This window comes from Alternaria atra (genome assembly GCF_907166805.1).
Source record: "Alternaria atra isolate CS162 genome assembly, contig: 30, whole genome shotgun sequence".
In the NCBI taxonomy this organism is placed as follows: Eukaryota; Fungi; Ascomycota; class Dothideomycetes; order Pleosporales; family Pleosporaceae; genus Alternaria; species Alternaria atra.
The window spans coordinates 597,827-612,385 of NW_025091329.1; the positions used below are offsets into that span (position 1 = coordinate 597,827).

Consider the following 14,559-nt stretch of genomic DNA (forward strand, 5'->3'; position numbering starts at 1 on the left):
ATGTCCAGTTGACGGGAAAAGCATACTAAGCTCTCCATGCTACGCATACTTACCTGACTCAAAATCTGATTTCGAATGGAACGAAACGAAATGAAATTTTCGTAGGTGTAACGATCGTGAGAAGGATGGGGTGGTATTGCGCACACGCGAGGCGGGGTTGCTCCAGGCTATGTAGTCCCGAGACGGTTTGCCTCCTCGCGCCCAGCGAAATAATCACTAATCCCAAAATGGACATCAGGACCCTACATCCACGACTGGCATCTTCCCCACCAATGTCGTAAGTATCGCATGCGGGGCGGTGGGCCGCTTTCGTCCACCGCGCTGCCGTTGGATACAACATGGGAATTATTTTGCCAATTGAAGTTTGTGCCACGCTTAGTTTCGGCTTCTACGATGGCAGAGCATGGTGAAATGGTCCGTTATCGCGAGCGCAAACAGCCTTAAGAAGAGTTCTTCCTACAACCCTTCGGAACCAATAATCCAATTCCATACTTCTCAACTCTTTTGCAATGACGACCTCTCAGCGCGTTGTTATTATCGGTGCTGGCGTTGTCGGCACCAACCTCGCTGACGAGCTGGTCTCACGAGGATGGAACAACATCACTGTGGTTGAGCAAGGTCCATTGAGCATGCCTGGTGGCTCAACATCGCATGCGCCCGGCCTAGTATTCCAGACGAACCCCTCCAAAACGATGACCTTACTCGCCAAGTACACAGTCGAGAAGTTCTCAGCGCTGGAGAAAGACGGACAGAATTGTTTCAACCAATTAGGTGGTTTGGAGGTAGCGACAACCTCAGAACGAATGGAGGAACTCAAGCGCAAGCACGGGTATGCGCAATCATGGGGAATCGAGGCACACTTGATCAGCCCCGAAGAATGTCTCAAGAAGTACCCTCTCCTTAATAAGGATATGGTCCTAGGTGGTCTTCACATTCCAAGCGACGGCTTAGCACTAGCAGCTCGCGCGACACAGCTACTCATCGAAAACACACGCAACGCCGGCGTCAAGTACCTCGAACACACTGTCGTTACCGGAATTGAACAAGCGGACGGCCATGTCACCGGAGTGACGACAAGCAATGGCTCTGTACCGGCGGATATAGTTGTTTCGTGTGCTGGCTTCTGGGGTGTGGAAATTGGAGCTATGATTGGACTGAACGTTCCTCTCCTTCCTCTAGGACACCAATATGCGAAGACAACAGCTGTTCCGGGTCTCCAAAACCGCGAGGTCAACAAGAAGATCAATGCTATGAACGCTGAACTGCCCATCCTGCGACATCAAGACCAAGACCTGTACTACCGAGAGCATGGAGAGCAGTACGGGATTGGCTACTATGGCCATCGGCCGATGCCTGTCAAAGCTTCAGACCTCGGCGTGACACCCAAACACGTTGATGAAAAGCACATGCCTTCTCGCTTGGACTTCACACCAGAGGACTTTGAACCGGCCTGGAAGGCTACCAAGGAGCTGCTTCCCATTCTCCGCGAGACCGAGATCGCAGACGGGTTCAACGGAATCTTCTCTTTCACCCCAGATGGTGGATCCGTCGTAGGACAGGCTCCTAACCTCGATAACTTCTGGGTTGCTGAGGCTGTGTGGGTAACACATTCTGCTGGTGTGGCTCGCGCCGTAGCAGAGACTCTTACAGAGGGTCGCTCGACCATCGACATTGCGGAGTGCGAATTGACACGATTCGAAGAAGTGCAGCTTAGCCCAGAATACGTCAGCGAAACCTCACAACAGAACTTCGTCGAGATCTACGACATTATCCACCCGCTCGCACCGAAAGAGAACCCTCGAAACCTTCGCGTCAGTCCATTTTATACCCGACAGCAGGAGCAAGGCGCTTTCTTCTTAGAAGTAGGAGGCTGGGAGCGTCCCCACTGGTATGAAGCGAACGCGGACCTAGTCAACACCTTGCCGGAAGAATGGAAGCCAGTTGATCGGGATGCTTGGTCGTCCAAGTTCTACTCGCCAATCGCAGCGGCGGAAGCATGGAAGACACGGAACGCAGTAGCGTTATACGATATGACTACGTTCCACCGATTTGAGGTGTCCGGTCCCGGTGCTGTTCACTTGCTCCAGAGGTTGGCGACCAGTGACGTTTCCAAACAGCCTGGCGCTATCACTCACACGCTGCTCGTTAACGGCCACGGCGGCGTACTGAGCGACATTTTCGTGTCTAGGATCGAGGAAGACCTCTTCCAAGTAGGTGCAAACACTGCAACGGACCTTGCCTACCTCGCACGCGAAGCACGCCGTCAACACAAGTACACGTCTGGTCAATGGGCTCAGGTACGAGACATTACTGGCAGCACATGCTGCCTTGGTCTTTGGGGTCCCCGTGCTCGGGACGTCATTCGCACAGTCAGCTCAGACGACTACAGTAACAAAGGCCTGCCATACATGGGCGTAAAGAAGACAAGCATTGCTGGAGTTCCTGTCACCATGTTCCGAAAGTCGTTCGTCGGAGAATTTGGTTGGGAGATCCAAACCACACCCGAGTATGGCCAGCGTCTTTGGGACTTATTGTTCCAGTCAGGCAAGCCCCATGGTCTAGTCGCTGCAGGTCGCGCGGCCTTCAACGGACTGCGAATCGAGAAGGGCATCCGAGCTTCAGGTTCTGACATGACCTCCGAGCATAACCCATGGGAAGCTGGCGTGACATACGCAATCCAGATGGATAAGAAAGCGGACTACGTCGGCAAATCTGCACTTGAGCAGCTTTCGAGAAAGGCAACGTCTAAGCGACTTAGATGCTTAACTGTCGACGACGGGCGGTCCATGGTTCTAGGTAAAGAGCCTGTCTTCGTGGAAGGCCAAAGAGCTGGCTATGTTACTAGCGCCGCTTTCGGCTACACGGTACGCAAGCCTGTCGCATACGCATGGCTACCTAGTAGTGTAAGCGAAGGAAAGTCGGTTGAGATTGAGTACTTCGGCAAGAAGATCAAAGCCACAGTAACTCGAGACCCGTTACACGATCCTCAGGAGCAACGTTTGAGGAGTGAAGGATCGGCCGAGAAGCCGGAGCTGCAGAAGAGATTGAAGTCGTTGCTATGATGCGGATGTTGTAATGTTAGACGATTGTTATGACTGTATATGAGCATCGAAATGGCGTACATAGGTCTGCTCTTAGGTATTTGTCAGGCGTACAGGTAGTCTTGTGTTGTGTACTGAATCTGAGTCATTCTTCATTCAACGTGTAATCTGGTGCTCTTGAAAGGTATCTACGTGGGTGTGCAATGTTAAGCGCATCCTAGAGGGTGTTGCATCTTTGAGGTGAACTCGTGTGAGCCGAGCTGCTGGACGCGTTCTGTAAGAGGACCGCAAGTCACGTGGGGATCGCTGGAGCTTATCGATAACAAGCAACAACGTCATCACCTCGGTCATCTCTGAGCTCCCTGACATCCCCAAATCTCCGTCAGTTTCTGTTCGGCGTCTTCCTTATGAGCTTATTCACAGCAGCCATTAAACGTTCCTCGCTAGCATCAGTTTCCCGTCCTATCGTAAAGGTAATTGCCTGAAAACATGATCGAGCCCTCGGTAACAGAAAGTTAACGCCAAGCAGCCATCCTCCGTGCCTACACGCAGCATGCATATCCAATCAATTCCCATGTGTACGAGTACCCTAATGGAGAACCTTGAATCTTGGACGCGATCTAACATACTGGTCAGGGGAGGGTTCGGGCAACAATTATGCCTACTTAGTCTCAGATGACAAGACCAAGGAAGCAGTTATTATTGACCCTGCCAATCCTCCGGAGTACGCTATAAGATCAAGTGAGGTTTACGCACGACTGACTATGCCGTAGAGTTCTACCTGTTCTGCGGGAGCAAACCACTACTGGGGGTCTTAAGTTAACCAAGATCATCAACACACATCAGTAGGGCAACCGCTTCAATCGATCCGACTTCGCTGACAAGCTGGATAGCCACCACGATCATGCGGGAGGTAACGTGGATGTTGTAAGTTAAAAGATACCGTGTAACTCTTTGACACAAATATCTAACCATTTCACAGATAAAAGCATTCGGCTTGCCTGTAATTGGCGGTCGCGACTGCGACAAAGTATCCGAGACACCCAGCCACAACAGCACTTTCAAGATCGGATCCATCAACGTTAAAGCCCTCCACACACCCTGCCATACACAAGACAGCATATGCTTCTACTTCGAAGACGGAAACGATCGCGCAGTCTTCACCGGAGACACACTATTCATCGGCGGCTGCGGACGGTTCTTCGAAGGCACTCCAGAGCAGATGCACAAGTCTTTGAACGAAACCCTAGCGGCCCTTCCCGATGACACGAAGGTCTACCCTGGACATGAGTACACAAAGGGCAACGTCAAGTTTGCAAAGAGCGTACTGGACAATGATGCCATCAAAAAGCTCGACACCTTTACACAAGAGAACAAGCAGACGCAGGGCAAGTTCACCATCGGCGACGAGAAGAAGCACAACGTATTCATGCGCGTTGATGACCCTGAGCTCCAGAAAGTCACTGGCAAGACACAGCCTATCGATGTTATGGGAGCGCTGCGAGCCATGAAAGACAAGTCGTAGGAGGGAAGATGTACACAATACAACCAATTAGCGCATCAAGCTATCGTTCTTGGATAGGAGCAGATTTTCAAGATACCTCGGTGAATGATCCGTATAGTCAAGCCGTACTTTTTTTTTGGTAGTAGGCTAACAGCATCTGTAACCAAAAAGGCCTAAATGCGGGGAAGACATATTAACAGGATACGCTTACATGTTCAGTTTACACGGTAACGCAAATGCTCGCGAAGGATGCAGTGGTTGACTCACAAGCGATGACTGGATTCGAGGTTCGCCTTATTTAAGAACTTCATTGTTCTATCCGAAAGCATAACACAACTTCGAAGTACCCTTGCCTGGCGATTCACTACGCACTGTTCATAATCTCATAGATAAAAACCTTCCAAGAGTATTCATTTCAATCATCATGACTATCAACGGCATCACCACGACTGCACCCAGGCAACGTGCAAGACGTGAACAACAGGAGACGCTTCCACCACACAAGTACTACGAGAATCAATCTACCTTGGTCCAACATCTGCGTGGGGAAGCTCATGAAGATGGCCTCTATTCTTCGTTCATTCCCAATCTCACGGACCTTGCCGCATTCCGCGAGCGGCATGAGTCCATCGCGACTGGCGAACAGCTGAGAGACATCGAGTATACAATGCGTGGTCGCATTATCACAATCCGCAGCGCAGGAGAGCGTCTGCGCTTTTACGAGGTTCAGCTGGGCGAGGAGAAGATGCAAGTTGTATGCCAGGTCACGGAGTCAGATGACATCGCAGCATACAAGCAGCAACACGAGCACCTCGCCAGAGGAGACCAGATCGGTGTAACCGGTCATCCAGGTCGTACAGCACCACGCAACCGACCCGTAGGCGAACTATCTCTCTTCGCGCATCAGGTTATCCTACTAGCACCAAGCCTACACATGCTACCCAAGACGCTCACAGATGCTGAGACACGCCATCGCGACCGACCTCTCGACTTCATTACCAACCGACGCAGCCGCGACATGCTGCGAACCTGGGACGCCATGGAAGCTTACATCGCCAGCTTCCTCCGCAGCCGCGGTTACATCTCAGTTGTAACACCCATTCTCTGCCATCAAGCCGGCGGTGCAGCAGCCAAGCCCTTCATCACTCACCACAACGATCTCAAGCGGGACATGTATCTACGAACTGCAACGGAACTTCATCTCAAGCCCCTGGTTGTCGGCGGCATCGATCGCGTGTTCGAAATTGGACGGGTATTTCGGAATGAAGATATGGATCTGACACATAATCCCGAGTTTACGAGTTGTGAATTCTACCAGGCGGATGCAGATTATGAGGTCATGATGCAGGTGACGCAGGAGATGATCTCTGGGCTGGTGAAGAACGTGACCGGGAGCTATGTCACTAGGTTTACAAATCAGACTGGGGAAGAGAGGGAGATCAATTGGGAGGGGCCGTGGGAGCGCATTGAAATGATGCCTGCTCTGGAAGCTGCGTGCGGTGTCAAGTTTCCCCCGGCGTCTGAACTCCATACTGAGGAGAGCCGACAATTCCTCTTAGGACTCTTGAGCGGTCGTAACGTCGTTTGTTCGCCTCCGCACACGAACGCCCGCTTACTCGACAAGCTCGTTGGCGTATACATTGAATCGCGCATCACGAATCCAACATTCATTATGAATCACCCCAAGCTCATGTCGCCCCTCGCGAAGACGCATCGCTCGATACCTGGTCTTACGGAACGCGCGGAAGTTTTCGTGTGCGGATTTGAGATTTGTAATCTCTATAGCGAACTCAACGATCCGTTCGAACAGCGAGATCGCTTCATGGAACAAGCAAGGCAGAAGGATCAGGGGGATGACGAAGCGCAGGGTATTGATGAGGAGTTTATCAAGGCGCTGGAGTACGGGATGCCTCCGACGGCTGGTTGTGGGCCGGGGCTAGATCGTATCATGATGTTCTTGACGAATAACTATACGATCAAGGAAGTTCTGGCTTTTCCTATGATGCGAGAGGAAGCGAAGAAGGGTGGTAGTGCGGCTTCTGGGACTCAGACTGAGAAGACTATGCAAAGTCAGGCGGAGAAGGCGGCAGAAAAGCGACAGCAGCTTCTCGCGCTGAGAGCGCAAACGACAGCGCTAGAAGCAGAGATCGCGGCGCTGGCCATTGACTAGGCGTTGCTTGTTAGACGCAGGTAAGCATAAACCGTGCCTGTAAATTACGTTGGGTACATTCAACAACGCCCTCAGTCGCGTAATAAAAGTATTTTATGTAAACAGAAGAGTGTTGGCGTAAGATGTTGATTCTCTCATGAAACCGTATCCATCACATCTTAGTCTACTCGTAAAATTGCCAAAGAGACCGATGATGTGACTACCGTCGATTTTGATAATCCTCCGGTCCTCTTCTCAACAAGTCTCTACCAACCAGACGCTTGACGAACGCCCCTCTTAGTAGGCATTGTCTCCTGCTCTTCAGTTCCTGAACACCTGATGTTAGCACTTGCGATAGGAAATAATCTGAACACAAAAAGGGAAACGCTGGACAGGATCATATGTTCGTACTCAATCGGTGAACCACGGGGACCGAGCTTGGCGGCAAGCTTCCGTATTCGGTGATGACCATGTTGATGTACTGCGCAGGCGTGACATCGTAGAGAACTTGGAGGTGATGTAAGTTCTTCGCGTCGTCGATCCATTTCAGAACGTCCGTGGTGTCGGCAGGCGCCTCTTCCGATGCTGACTTCTCATCGTTCTTTGATGGTGGAAGACGAGACTTGAGGGGAAGAAGCTCGCGGCGCTCGGCCTCGGAGAGTATTTCCTCGGCGGGAGCGACTTCGTTACCGACAATGGAGTCTAGTGCTACCTTCTCGGTGAACTTGACGGACTGACACAGTACAATGACAGGCAATGAGTGCGAATAGGCAAGCATAGATACTAGGGCTGTGCCAACGCGCGAGTAGAGGCGGCCGTTTGACATCATCGCGTGAGCACCCAAGAAGACTTTTGTCGCGTCTTTAACCGCGTGCGAGGCTCCTGTGATGAGATAGTATCGTACGGTGATGCCATGGTTTGCGAGCTTCCGTGCCAGCTTCTTGCCTTCAAATAGTGGCTTCGAGTCGACCACAATGACTGTGAAGGGTTTACCAGACTGGTGAGCATGAATGATGGTTTGTTCGACTATCGACGATGCGGCATAGACCAAAATGACATCGCCGGCTTGGATCTTCGTGGCTGCTAGGTCGCGGATGAGTCTGTCAGCGGCTGTGACGCGCTCACGAATAAATATGTCAATCTCCTCGATCAGGTCTCGCTTGGCCTCATTCTCTGGGGTCGAAGGATCTATCTTGATAATGACTAGAACGAGTCAGCATCTTGTAAAACGTGACTTGATATGTTTAGACGCTCGTCTTGAGCATTCCGAGCCTTGACTAGTTTGTTAGTATAATGTGAAACACCAACTTACTGTCCTTTAGCCATCGGATAGCATTCCCCATACTGATGCTAAGTGGTCGACAGCTCTTCAAGAACTCGATCTGAGGACCAAGGTGATGGCTAGTCAGATGTCGGGCCAAACTGTTTCCTGGAGGTGTTTGGTAGGCCTCGATGACTGTCTTGAATACCAACAACATGGCCACCATACGTGCCGTACTACCACAGATGGCATAGCTGCTATACTGTAGGCCAAGCGCGAGGACTGCGGGATGTACATCTTTTGACGCGCCAACGAGGGATTGCTGCTTTGGTTGGCTATAAAGATGGCCGAAGAACAGACCAGTCTGTTTCGGTTCTTTATCTTTCTTCGCTTTCTTCTCCGGTTCTTTCAGAACTGGGGTGTTAGCTTGCGATGGTCGTCGCCGTACTGGCACTGGTCTTGACAGGGCGTCTTTTGATGTTTGCTTTGAGTCTTTCTGCTGTTTTTGACCGTCTTTGGAGGGTCCTTGCTGTTGATTTGGCGGGCCACCCGCAGCTTTGGCTTGAGCTCGTTTTGCTTGCTTCTCGGCCTGCTTTTGCTTTTTTAACTCTGCTGGCGAGAGCTTTTTAGGCGCGTCTGTGGCAGGAGCGGCATCGCCATTTGTTGTTGCGGGTGCGCTCTCTTGGGATGGTGCTACTGCCGCAGCAGGTGCCGGCGCTGGCTCGGCAGCGGGTGTCTCAGACATGGTGATGCGACCTTTTCGTTATCGTCGACTTTTGTAAGTGGAATGTGGCCAGTCAGGTGTCAGACGATCCAACGTGGTGGGGCAATATCAAGTGTCGTGGCGCGAATATGGTCCCAAATCGAGTATTTCTAACGTCTTCAGATACTGGTGGACCGAAATGGCTAGGTGGAGCAGTGCAACGCGTGGATCGATAAGTGTTGCTGGGCAGGCGGAAATTTGATAGAGTCTCGTGAATTGAGTCAGAAGTTTGGTGGCCGCCTTTGGTTTAGCGCGAAAACGGAAATGTCCCGCATTAATCCCCGCGCTCCTTGCGTCATTGGGCAGGCGTCCTCCACGCCTTCTATCAAACATCTTGTTTACACATATTCGTCATCATCGCCAACTGGAGCCGGCTCCATTACTTTTACTTCAACTTCAAATAGTGACGTTCCTCTATATGTCCTGTTACTGAAACATCGACGCCGGAAAAAACGAACCTAGAGGCCTTCCTCCTATCAACATGGCCGACAAGATCAGCTCCATCACCGACCTCCCCCTCGACATCCTCGTACTCGTATTCCCATATCTAGACGCCAAGAGCTTCCTCGCCTTCTGCAGCACGTGCAAAGCCTTTCAGCAATCGTCGATTCGATTAGATCCCGCGTACTGGAGTTATCTCGCCCGAACGACTTTCCGCGTACCGAACCAACCAGTTGTACAACATGACGGTGACCGCTGGCAGAAAATGTATCGTCGCATGCTCACCCAGAGCCGCGTCTATACATGGGGTCATAACTCGCACAACCGCCTGGGCCACGCTTCTGACCCGGAAGACCATACACGCGGCCGCCTACCTCGGATGAGAGCTGGTATGATGCGGCCAGGCAGGCGGATGTACAACGCGCATCAAGCGTTCCCGACAGAGATGGACAAGACGCGGGATCTAGGAGTCATTTCTGACATGCAATGTGGTGGCTGGTCCACAACCTTGCTTACCTCTAAAGGTACCCTCCATACTGCTGGTGTGCTTGATGGCCAGAGGATACTCATCGCTAGTGGGCCTTTGCAACCGCTTCGCTTCCCCGAAGGTTATCCTCCTACCGCTACCGAAGCCCAATACGAAGAGCCGACCGTCGCCATTCGCCAGTTCTCCTCCGGTCGAGCACACATACTTGGACTCTCCGACAGCGGTCGGGTGTGGTCATGGTACGACGTCAAGAAACCTGCGCTCCAGGTCAAGTTCGCAACTCTGCAATTGAATGAGATCTCTATGGACGACAAAACAAATACGACCTCCAACTTCGGACAAATAAAACAAGTTGTAGCAGGATGGAGCCGCAGTTCGGCCTATGTCCATGGCGTCGGCATTGTCGTCTGGGATCCAGTTGAGCGGGATCACGGTGAAGACGGCACAGATACAATGCTCGTCATGGAACACGCCGAGGTCCCCAGGACTGGCTACCAGCATATCAAAGGCACCCGCGAGTCAGACGAGCAGAGAGCTTTGAGGCAAGAGGTCGGGGCAGTACTGAACTACGTTCTGCTAGAGCACTTCGTCTTATTTACTACCGACCTTGGCAAGGTCTTTTGTGGGAAATTTGGAGCGAAGAACGAGGTTGAAGATGTTATTGAGCTTCAAATGGTGCGCCATGAGAAAGGAGCTCCTCTTGATGTTCAAGGTTCGTTCCGCAATTTTGCTGTTTTCAGGGACGATGAAGTTATCACCGGCGATCAGAACTATCTCGAGTCATGTTGGAGCAATCGTCATAATGGTTCTAGAGACATGCAGGGTCTGAAGAAAATCCCAGCCTTGCAAGGCAGTAATGTTATCTCGATCGCTTTCGGTGACTATCACTACCTGGCACTCCACTCGAACGGCAAGATCACATCGTACGGTACCGAAAATTCAGCTTGTGGTGCATTGGGCCTGGGCATGAATGGTGACGGCCTAGTCGGAAATGCGCGCGGCATTGTGTATGACCAGTTCAACGCAAACGGTCAACTGCTACCTCACGCTTATACAAGCGGTCGTCAGATCTGGTTCGACACAAGGAAGAATGAGTGGCTCAAGAAAGTCGTACATGACGATACACATGCTGAAGAGAGCAAAGAGCGCAGGCAACTGTTCAGCAGTGACCACACTGTCCAGGGGGAAGTCAGTGAGTGGTTCGAGCAAGAAGGCAGGGCTTGGGACCAAGATGCTGGCGAAGACGGTCTTGGTGCATATTTTGCTCTTCAGGTGAGTGCTGCAGGATGGCAGTCTGGTGCCTTGGTCTTGGTCAACGAGGACTTGGCCAAAAAGGAACCGACATATGACCTTGAGAACATATCTTTCCCCAGGCTCAAGCTCTCGGACGGTAGAGAGATGCCGGGTGAGAAAGATTTTGACGAGTGGAGAGAAGGACGACCGGACTTCCAACTCAACGCTTAGGCTGGAGTGTTTGAAGTGTTTGTCTTTAGGTTACATTGCCGTCGGTCAGTTACAGCCTACAGTGAAATCGCTTCTTCACACAGACGCATGTTGCCCATCACTATCGCACCATGATTGAACATCGGCCGTCTTGAGGCGCAGCCTTGCATAACGCTACCTTTGCAGAGATATGGGCTTCTCTATCCAGGCTGATCAGGCATTCCTATGTACTGACGGTGTGACGGTAGCACAGGGCGCAGCAGTTGAGCGAATAAAGGAAGGCGCTAATTGACTGGGTGGAAGGTGGGGTACTCGTGCTCAGCCCACCTTCGGTTGTGTGGTGTCTAGCATTGCAACAACCACGACTGACGCTTTCCTAACCTAGTTATACATTTACCTGAGTGCACTGTAGATTCAGAAGCAACCCTTATAATTCAATATGGCTTCGACAACTACCAATGAGTTGTGTAAAGAATGCCAGATTCTTGTTTCTAAGATTAGTTGCGAACCCGGTCTTGCATTAATCGACCACCACCTTACGTTAGAATCGCTGGAAGAAAGCTCGAAGAAAGCTTGCGGCATATGCATCGAACTTATACGCTCTCTGAAAGACGGTTTTGCCAGTGGGCCCGATCCATTGACGACCTTCTTTCCGATCAGATGCGTGGCCGATACGTCCTCAGCGAGTTGGCAAAGCTCGTTCGAGATGACCTTCACTTCCAATCTACGAGACCGCGTTGACTTCAGTTTGCGCTTTGTCTTCGAAGTCGTTGAGGATTCTGAAAGTGAGTGGGTACTATAATACGGATCCTTCCAGTCGGCACTCACAACTTAGCGAAGGTGACCTAGTCGGATATACGCCCACTTAGTCTACAGACTCCCCTGAAAGCTGGGATCTGATAGATCGTTGGTTGAACCAATGCACTCAACACCACGGCCGATGTAATGCGGCTATTCCAGAATCTTGGGCTCCAACACGTTTGCTTGACATCGGTACCTCTGAAGATGATCTGATACGATTATAAGATCGTGATGAGACACATATTTTGTTCAATAAGCCTTACGCCACACTTTCTCACTGCTGGGGCAGAACGCCGCCCATCACAACAATTAAGCAAAACATATTGGAACATCAGCACGAAATTCCCCATCAAGATCTTCCGCCGACTTTCAAGGATGCAATCAAGATTGCCAGAAAACTCTCCATACGCTACCTGTGGATAGACTCGTTGTGTATTGTTCAAGATGACAGGCACGATTGGGCACGTGAAGCTGATTTGATGAGCAAGGTTTATAGGTATTCCTTCATCAATATAGCTGCCACTGGATCTGGCAGCAGCACTGGAGGCTGCTTTTGGAAGAGAGATAAGCGCAACGTACTACCTACAGAAGTGTGCATCAAATGGCATGCCAGTTGGTGCGATCGTGATGAAGAACTGCCAAAAATCAAGTATCGTGTGGTATTGGATGCAGACCTGTGGACCAGAAAACTCACAGATGAGCCGTTGAATCGACGCTGCTGGATACTACAAGAGCGAATTCTTTCGCCTCGCGTTCTTCATTTCGGAAGTGAGCAGCTCTTTTGGGAATGTCGAGAGTTTATCGCATGCGAGACATACCATCGCGGTCTACCTGCCGCCCTCCAAAATCATCCACTCATCAACATCAAACGACTAGAGCTTGGAGACCAACCCAAAGACAACCGATGGCCCGCAAAGTACATCTCGAAAGCTTCCAAGGATATCTCATACGTACAGAGTCTTTGGGATAACTTCACATCGATTTTCCGACCTATTGCTGTTCATGAAACAATATTCTATGCTGCCTTGAATAACACGGCAGTTTATCAAGATTGGTACGCGGTTGTCGAGTTATACTCTATGGGCAACTTGACTTTCTCAGTGGACAAGCTTGTAGCTTTGTCAGGCATTGCACAGACAATCGTTGCCGTTGAATCTAGTAAACTTGGCGATGGCTATCTCGCAGGCTTATGGCAGTCGTCACTGCCCGCCTCTCTCCTTTGGCAACCGGAACATACTACGAGTCCATTCGAAGCTAATGGCGGTGAAATTCTGAATCATGTCGATGAAGCTACATCTGTCCCATACAGATACGCCAATTACATCGCACCGACATGGTCTTGGGCCTCAATCCATGGCCGAGTCTCCTTCGCGACATGCCAAGTCAATTACAAATCCGAAGACTACTTGGCGACACTCGAAGATGCAAGTGTGTCTTATCATGATAATTATCGCTTCGGCGCATTGGTACCAGGAGGGTTCGTGGAGCTTTCCGGGCCCATTGCATCAGCTCTATGGAAGTCTGAACATGAATCTTCTTTCAGTTGTAGGAGGAACACGATAACACAAATTTTCCCTCCTCATCTCAACCGTCACGCGTCTGTTAAGCTGGATAACTTATATTTGGCCGATAGCGATGAGATCCTACTTGACACAGCCATGAAGACATACCAGAAGAGCTTATACTTTTATGTGTCGTCGAAACGAAAGAGAGCAATGGACATATTGACGTTGTCAGGGGTTTGGTACTACAGAAGTCAAGTCAAAGCGAGGATTACGTTCGCATCGGTGTTTTTGTGGCCTGTCGTGAGCAACTAAGGAAGATTCTCGTAAACATGCCACGACGGTCAGTTACCATAGTTTAGAGTCAGCCAAGTCTATGGCTTCAAAATCATATATTGTGCACACATTTCCCCGAAAGGACTGTGATTATCCGCCTGCATGCAAAGATTTGTGACTAGCACTAAATATTGTTACTTCGGAGTTTACCACTTGCTCCATATGGAAGCATTAGTGTAGGAGCGGGTCACGTGCCGACGTGGCGACGGCATCGCCGTGATGAGCAAACTAGGGCAATTTGACGTTGCGTAAGATCGACACCACCATACCCATTGAGGAATCGACGACATCGCATTCAGGGGCTTGTCTACTCTGTCGTGTGTTTGACCATGGCCCGGTGTTCCTGCTTGGGATCCGCTGGTGTCAATCCCAGGTTCGCTAGATGTAGATCTCCTCGCATCAACGGCGTCTCCGAAGATGAGGAAGGTGTTCGCGGAGGCGTACTCGATCTACGCAAGGGTCACGCAAGTGCTAGTAGTTTGACAGGTCCAGCATATCTGGTGTAGCTGCTGGAAGCCTGATGTCGCGAGACCAGCCCACGCCTGATGGAAGTAACACCAACCGCAACCAATGAGGAGTCAAACTGTCGGCTCGAGAGCGGCTTTCGTGTATCAACTTCAGACCCCGCAAGTACAAGTAATTGCAACCCATTAGTTTCGCGAGCTGTCGTCCATACATTCGGCATCTTCCGGTACCTACCCAAAATCTCCAGCTGACTGATCCCAGCCTCGCCGCTACTCGATACAAGCTCGCTACCGGGAACCTGTTTTCGAGTTTTGCCCAGCTTTTGTAGAAACAAGTGGTGTTGTGGGGATCGCATGAAGTACTCGA

General features: G+C 50.8%; 6 protein-coding genes across 6 annotated transcripts; 5 read left to right on the forward strand and 1 right to left on the reverse strand.

Moving 5' to 3' along the window:
- Window positions 1–509: 509 nt before the first annotated feature.
- ALTATR162_LOCUS9584 (uncharacterized protein) lies at window positions 510–3,062 on the forward strand (the record flags this gene model as incomplete). The annotated part of the gene is made up of 1 exon (XM_043317218.1): window positions 510–3,062. The coding sequence occupies one exon, from the start codon at window positions 510–512 to the stop codon at window positions 3,060–3,062; it is 2,553 nt and encodes an 850-aa protein (XP_043173153.1).
- Window positions 3,063–3,594: 532 nt separating this feature from the next.
- Window positions 3,595–4,566, forward strand: ALTATR162_LOCUS9585 (uncharacterized protein; the record flags this gene model as incomplete). Its single annotated transcript, XM_043317219.1, has 5 exons — window positions 3,595–3,625; window positions 3,678–3,765; window positions 3,815–3,886; window positions 3,935–3,968; window positions 4,024–4,566. 5 exons carry the CDS (start codon window positions 3,595–3,597, stop codon window positions 4,564–4,566), a joined length of 768 nt encoding a protein of 255 aa, XP_043173154.1.
- A 403-nt stretch (window positions 4,567–4,969) lies between these two features.
- On the forward strand, window positions 4,970–6,715 carry ALTATR162_LOCUS9586 (uncharacterized protein; the record flags this gene model as incomplete). The annotated part of the gene is made up of 1 exon (XM_043317220.1): window positions 4,970–6,715. The coding sequence occupies one exon, from the start codon at window positions 4,970–4,972 to the stop codon at window positions 6,713–6,715; it is 1,746 nt and encodes a 581-aa protein (XP_043173155.1).
- Window positions 6,716–7,091: 376 nt separating this feature from the next.
- ALTATR162_LOCUS9587 (uncharacterized protein) lies at window positions 7,092–8,700 on the reverse strand (the record flags this gene model as incomplete). The annotated part of the gene is made up of 3 exons (XM_043317221.1): window positions 7,092–7,897; window positions 7,945–7,971; window positions 8,007–8,700. 3 exons carry the CDS (start codon window positions 8,698–8,700, stop codon window positions 7,092–7,094), a joined length of 1,527 nt encoding a protein of 508 aa, XP_043173156.1.
- Window positions 8,701–9,199: 499 nt separating this feature from the next.
- Window positions 9,200–11,110, forward strand: ALTATR162_LOCUS9588 (uncharacterized protein; the record flags this gene model as incomplete). The annotated part of the gene is made up of 1 exon (XM_043317222.1): window positions 9,200–11,110. One exon carries the CDS (start codon window positions 9,200–9,202, stop codon window positions 11,108–11,110), a length of 1,911 nt encoding a protein of 636 aa, XP_043173157.1.
- Window positions 11,111–11,528: 418 nt separating this feature from the next.
- ALTATR162_LOCUS9589 (uncharacterized protein) lies at window positions 11,529–11,958 on the forward strand (the record flags this gene model as incomplete). Its single annotated transcript, XM_043317223.1, has 2 exons — window positions 11,529–11,874; window positions 11,930–11,958. The coding sequence occupies 2 exons, from the start codon at window positions 11,529–11,531 to the stop codon at window positions 11,956–11,958; spliced, it is 375 nt and encodes a 124-aa protein (XP_043173158.1).
- Between the last annotated feature and the right edge of the window lie 2,601 nt (window positions 11,959–14,559).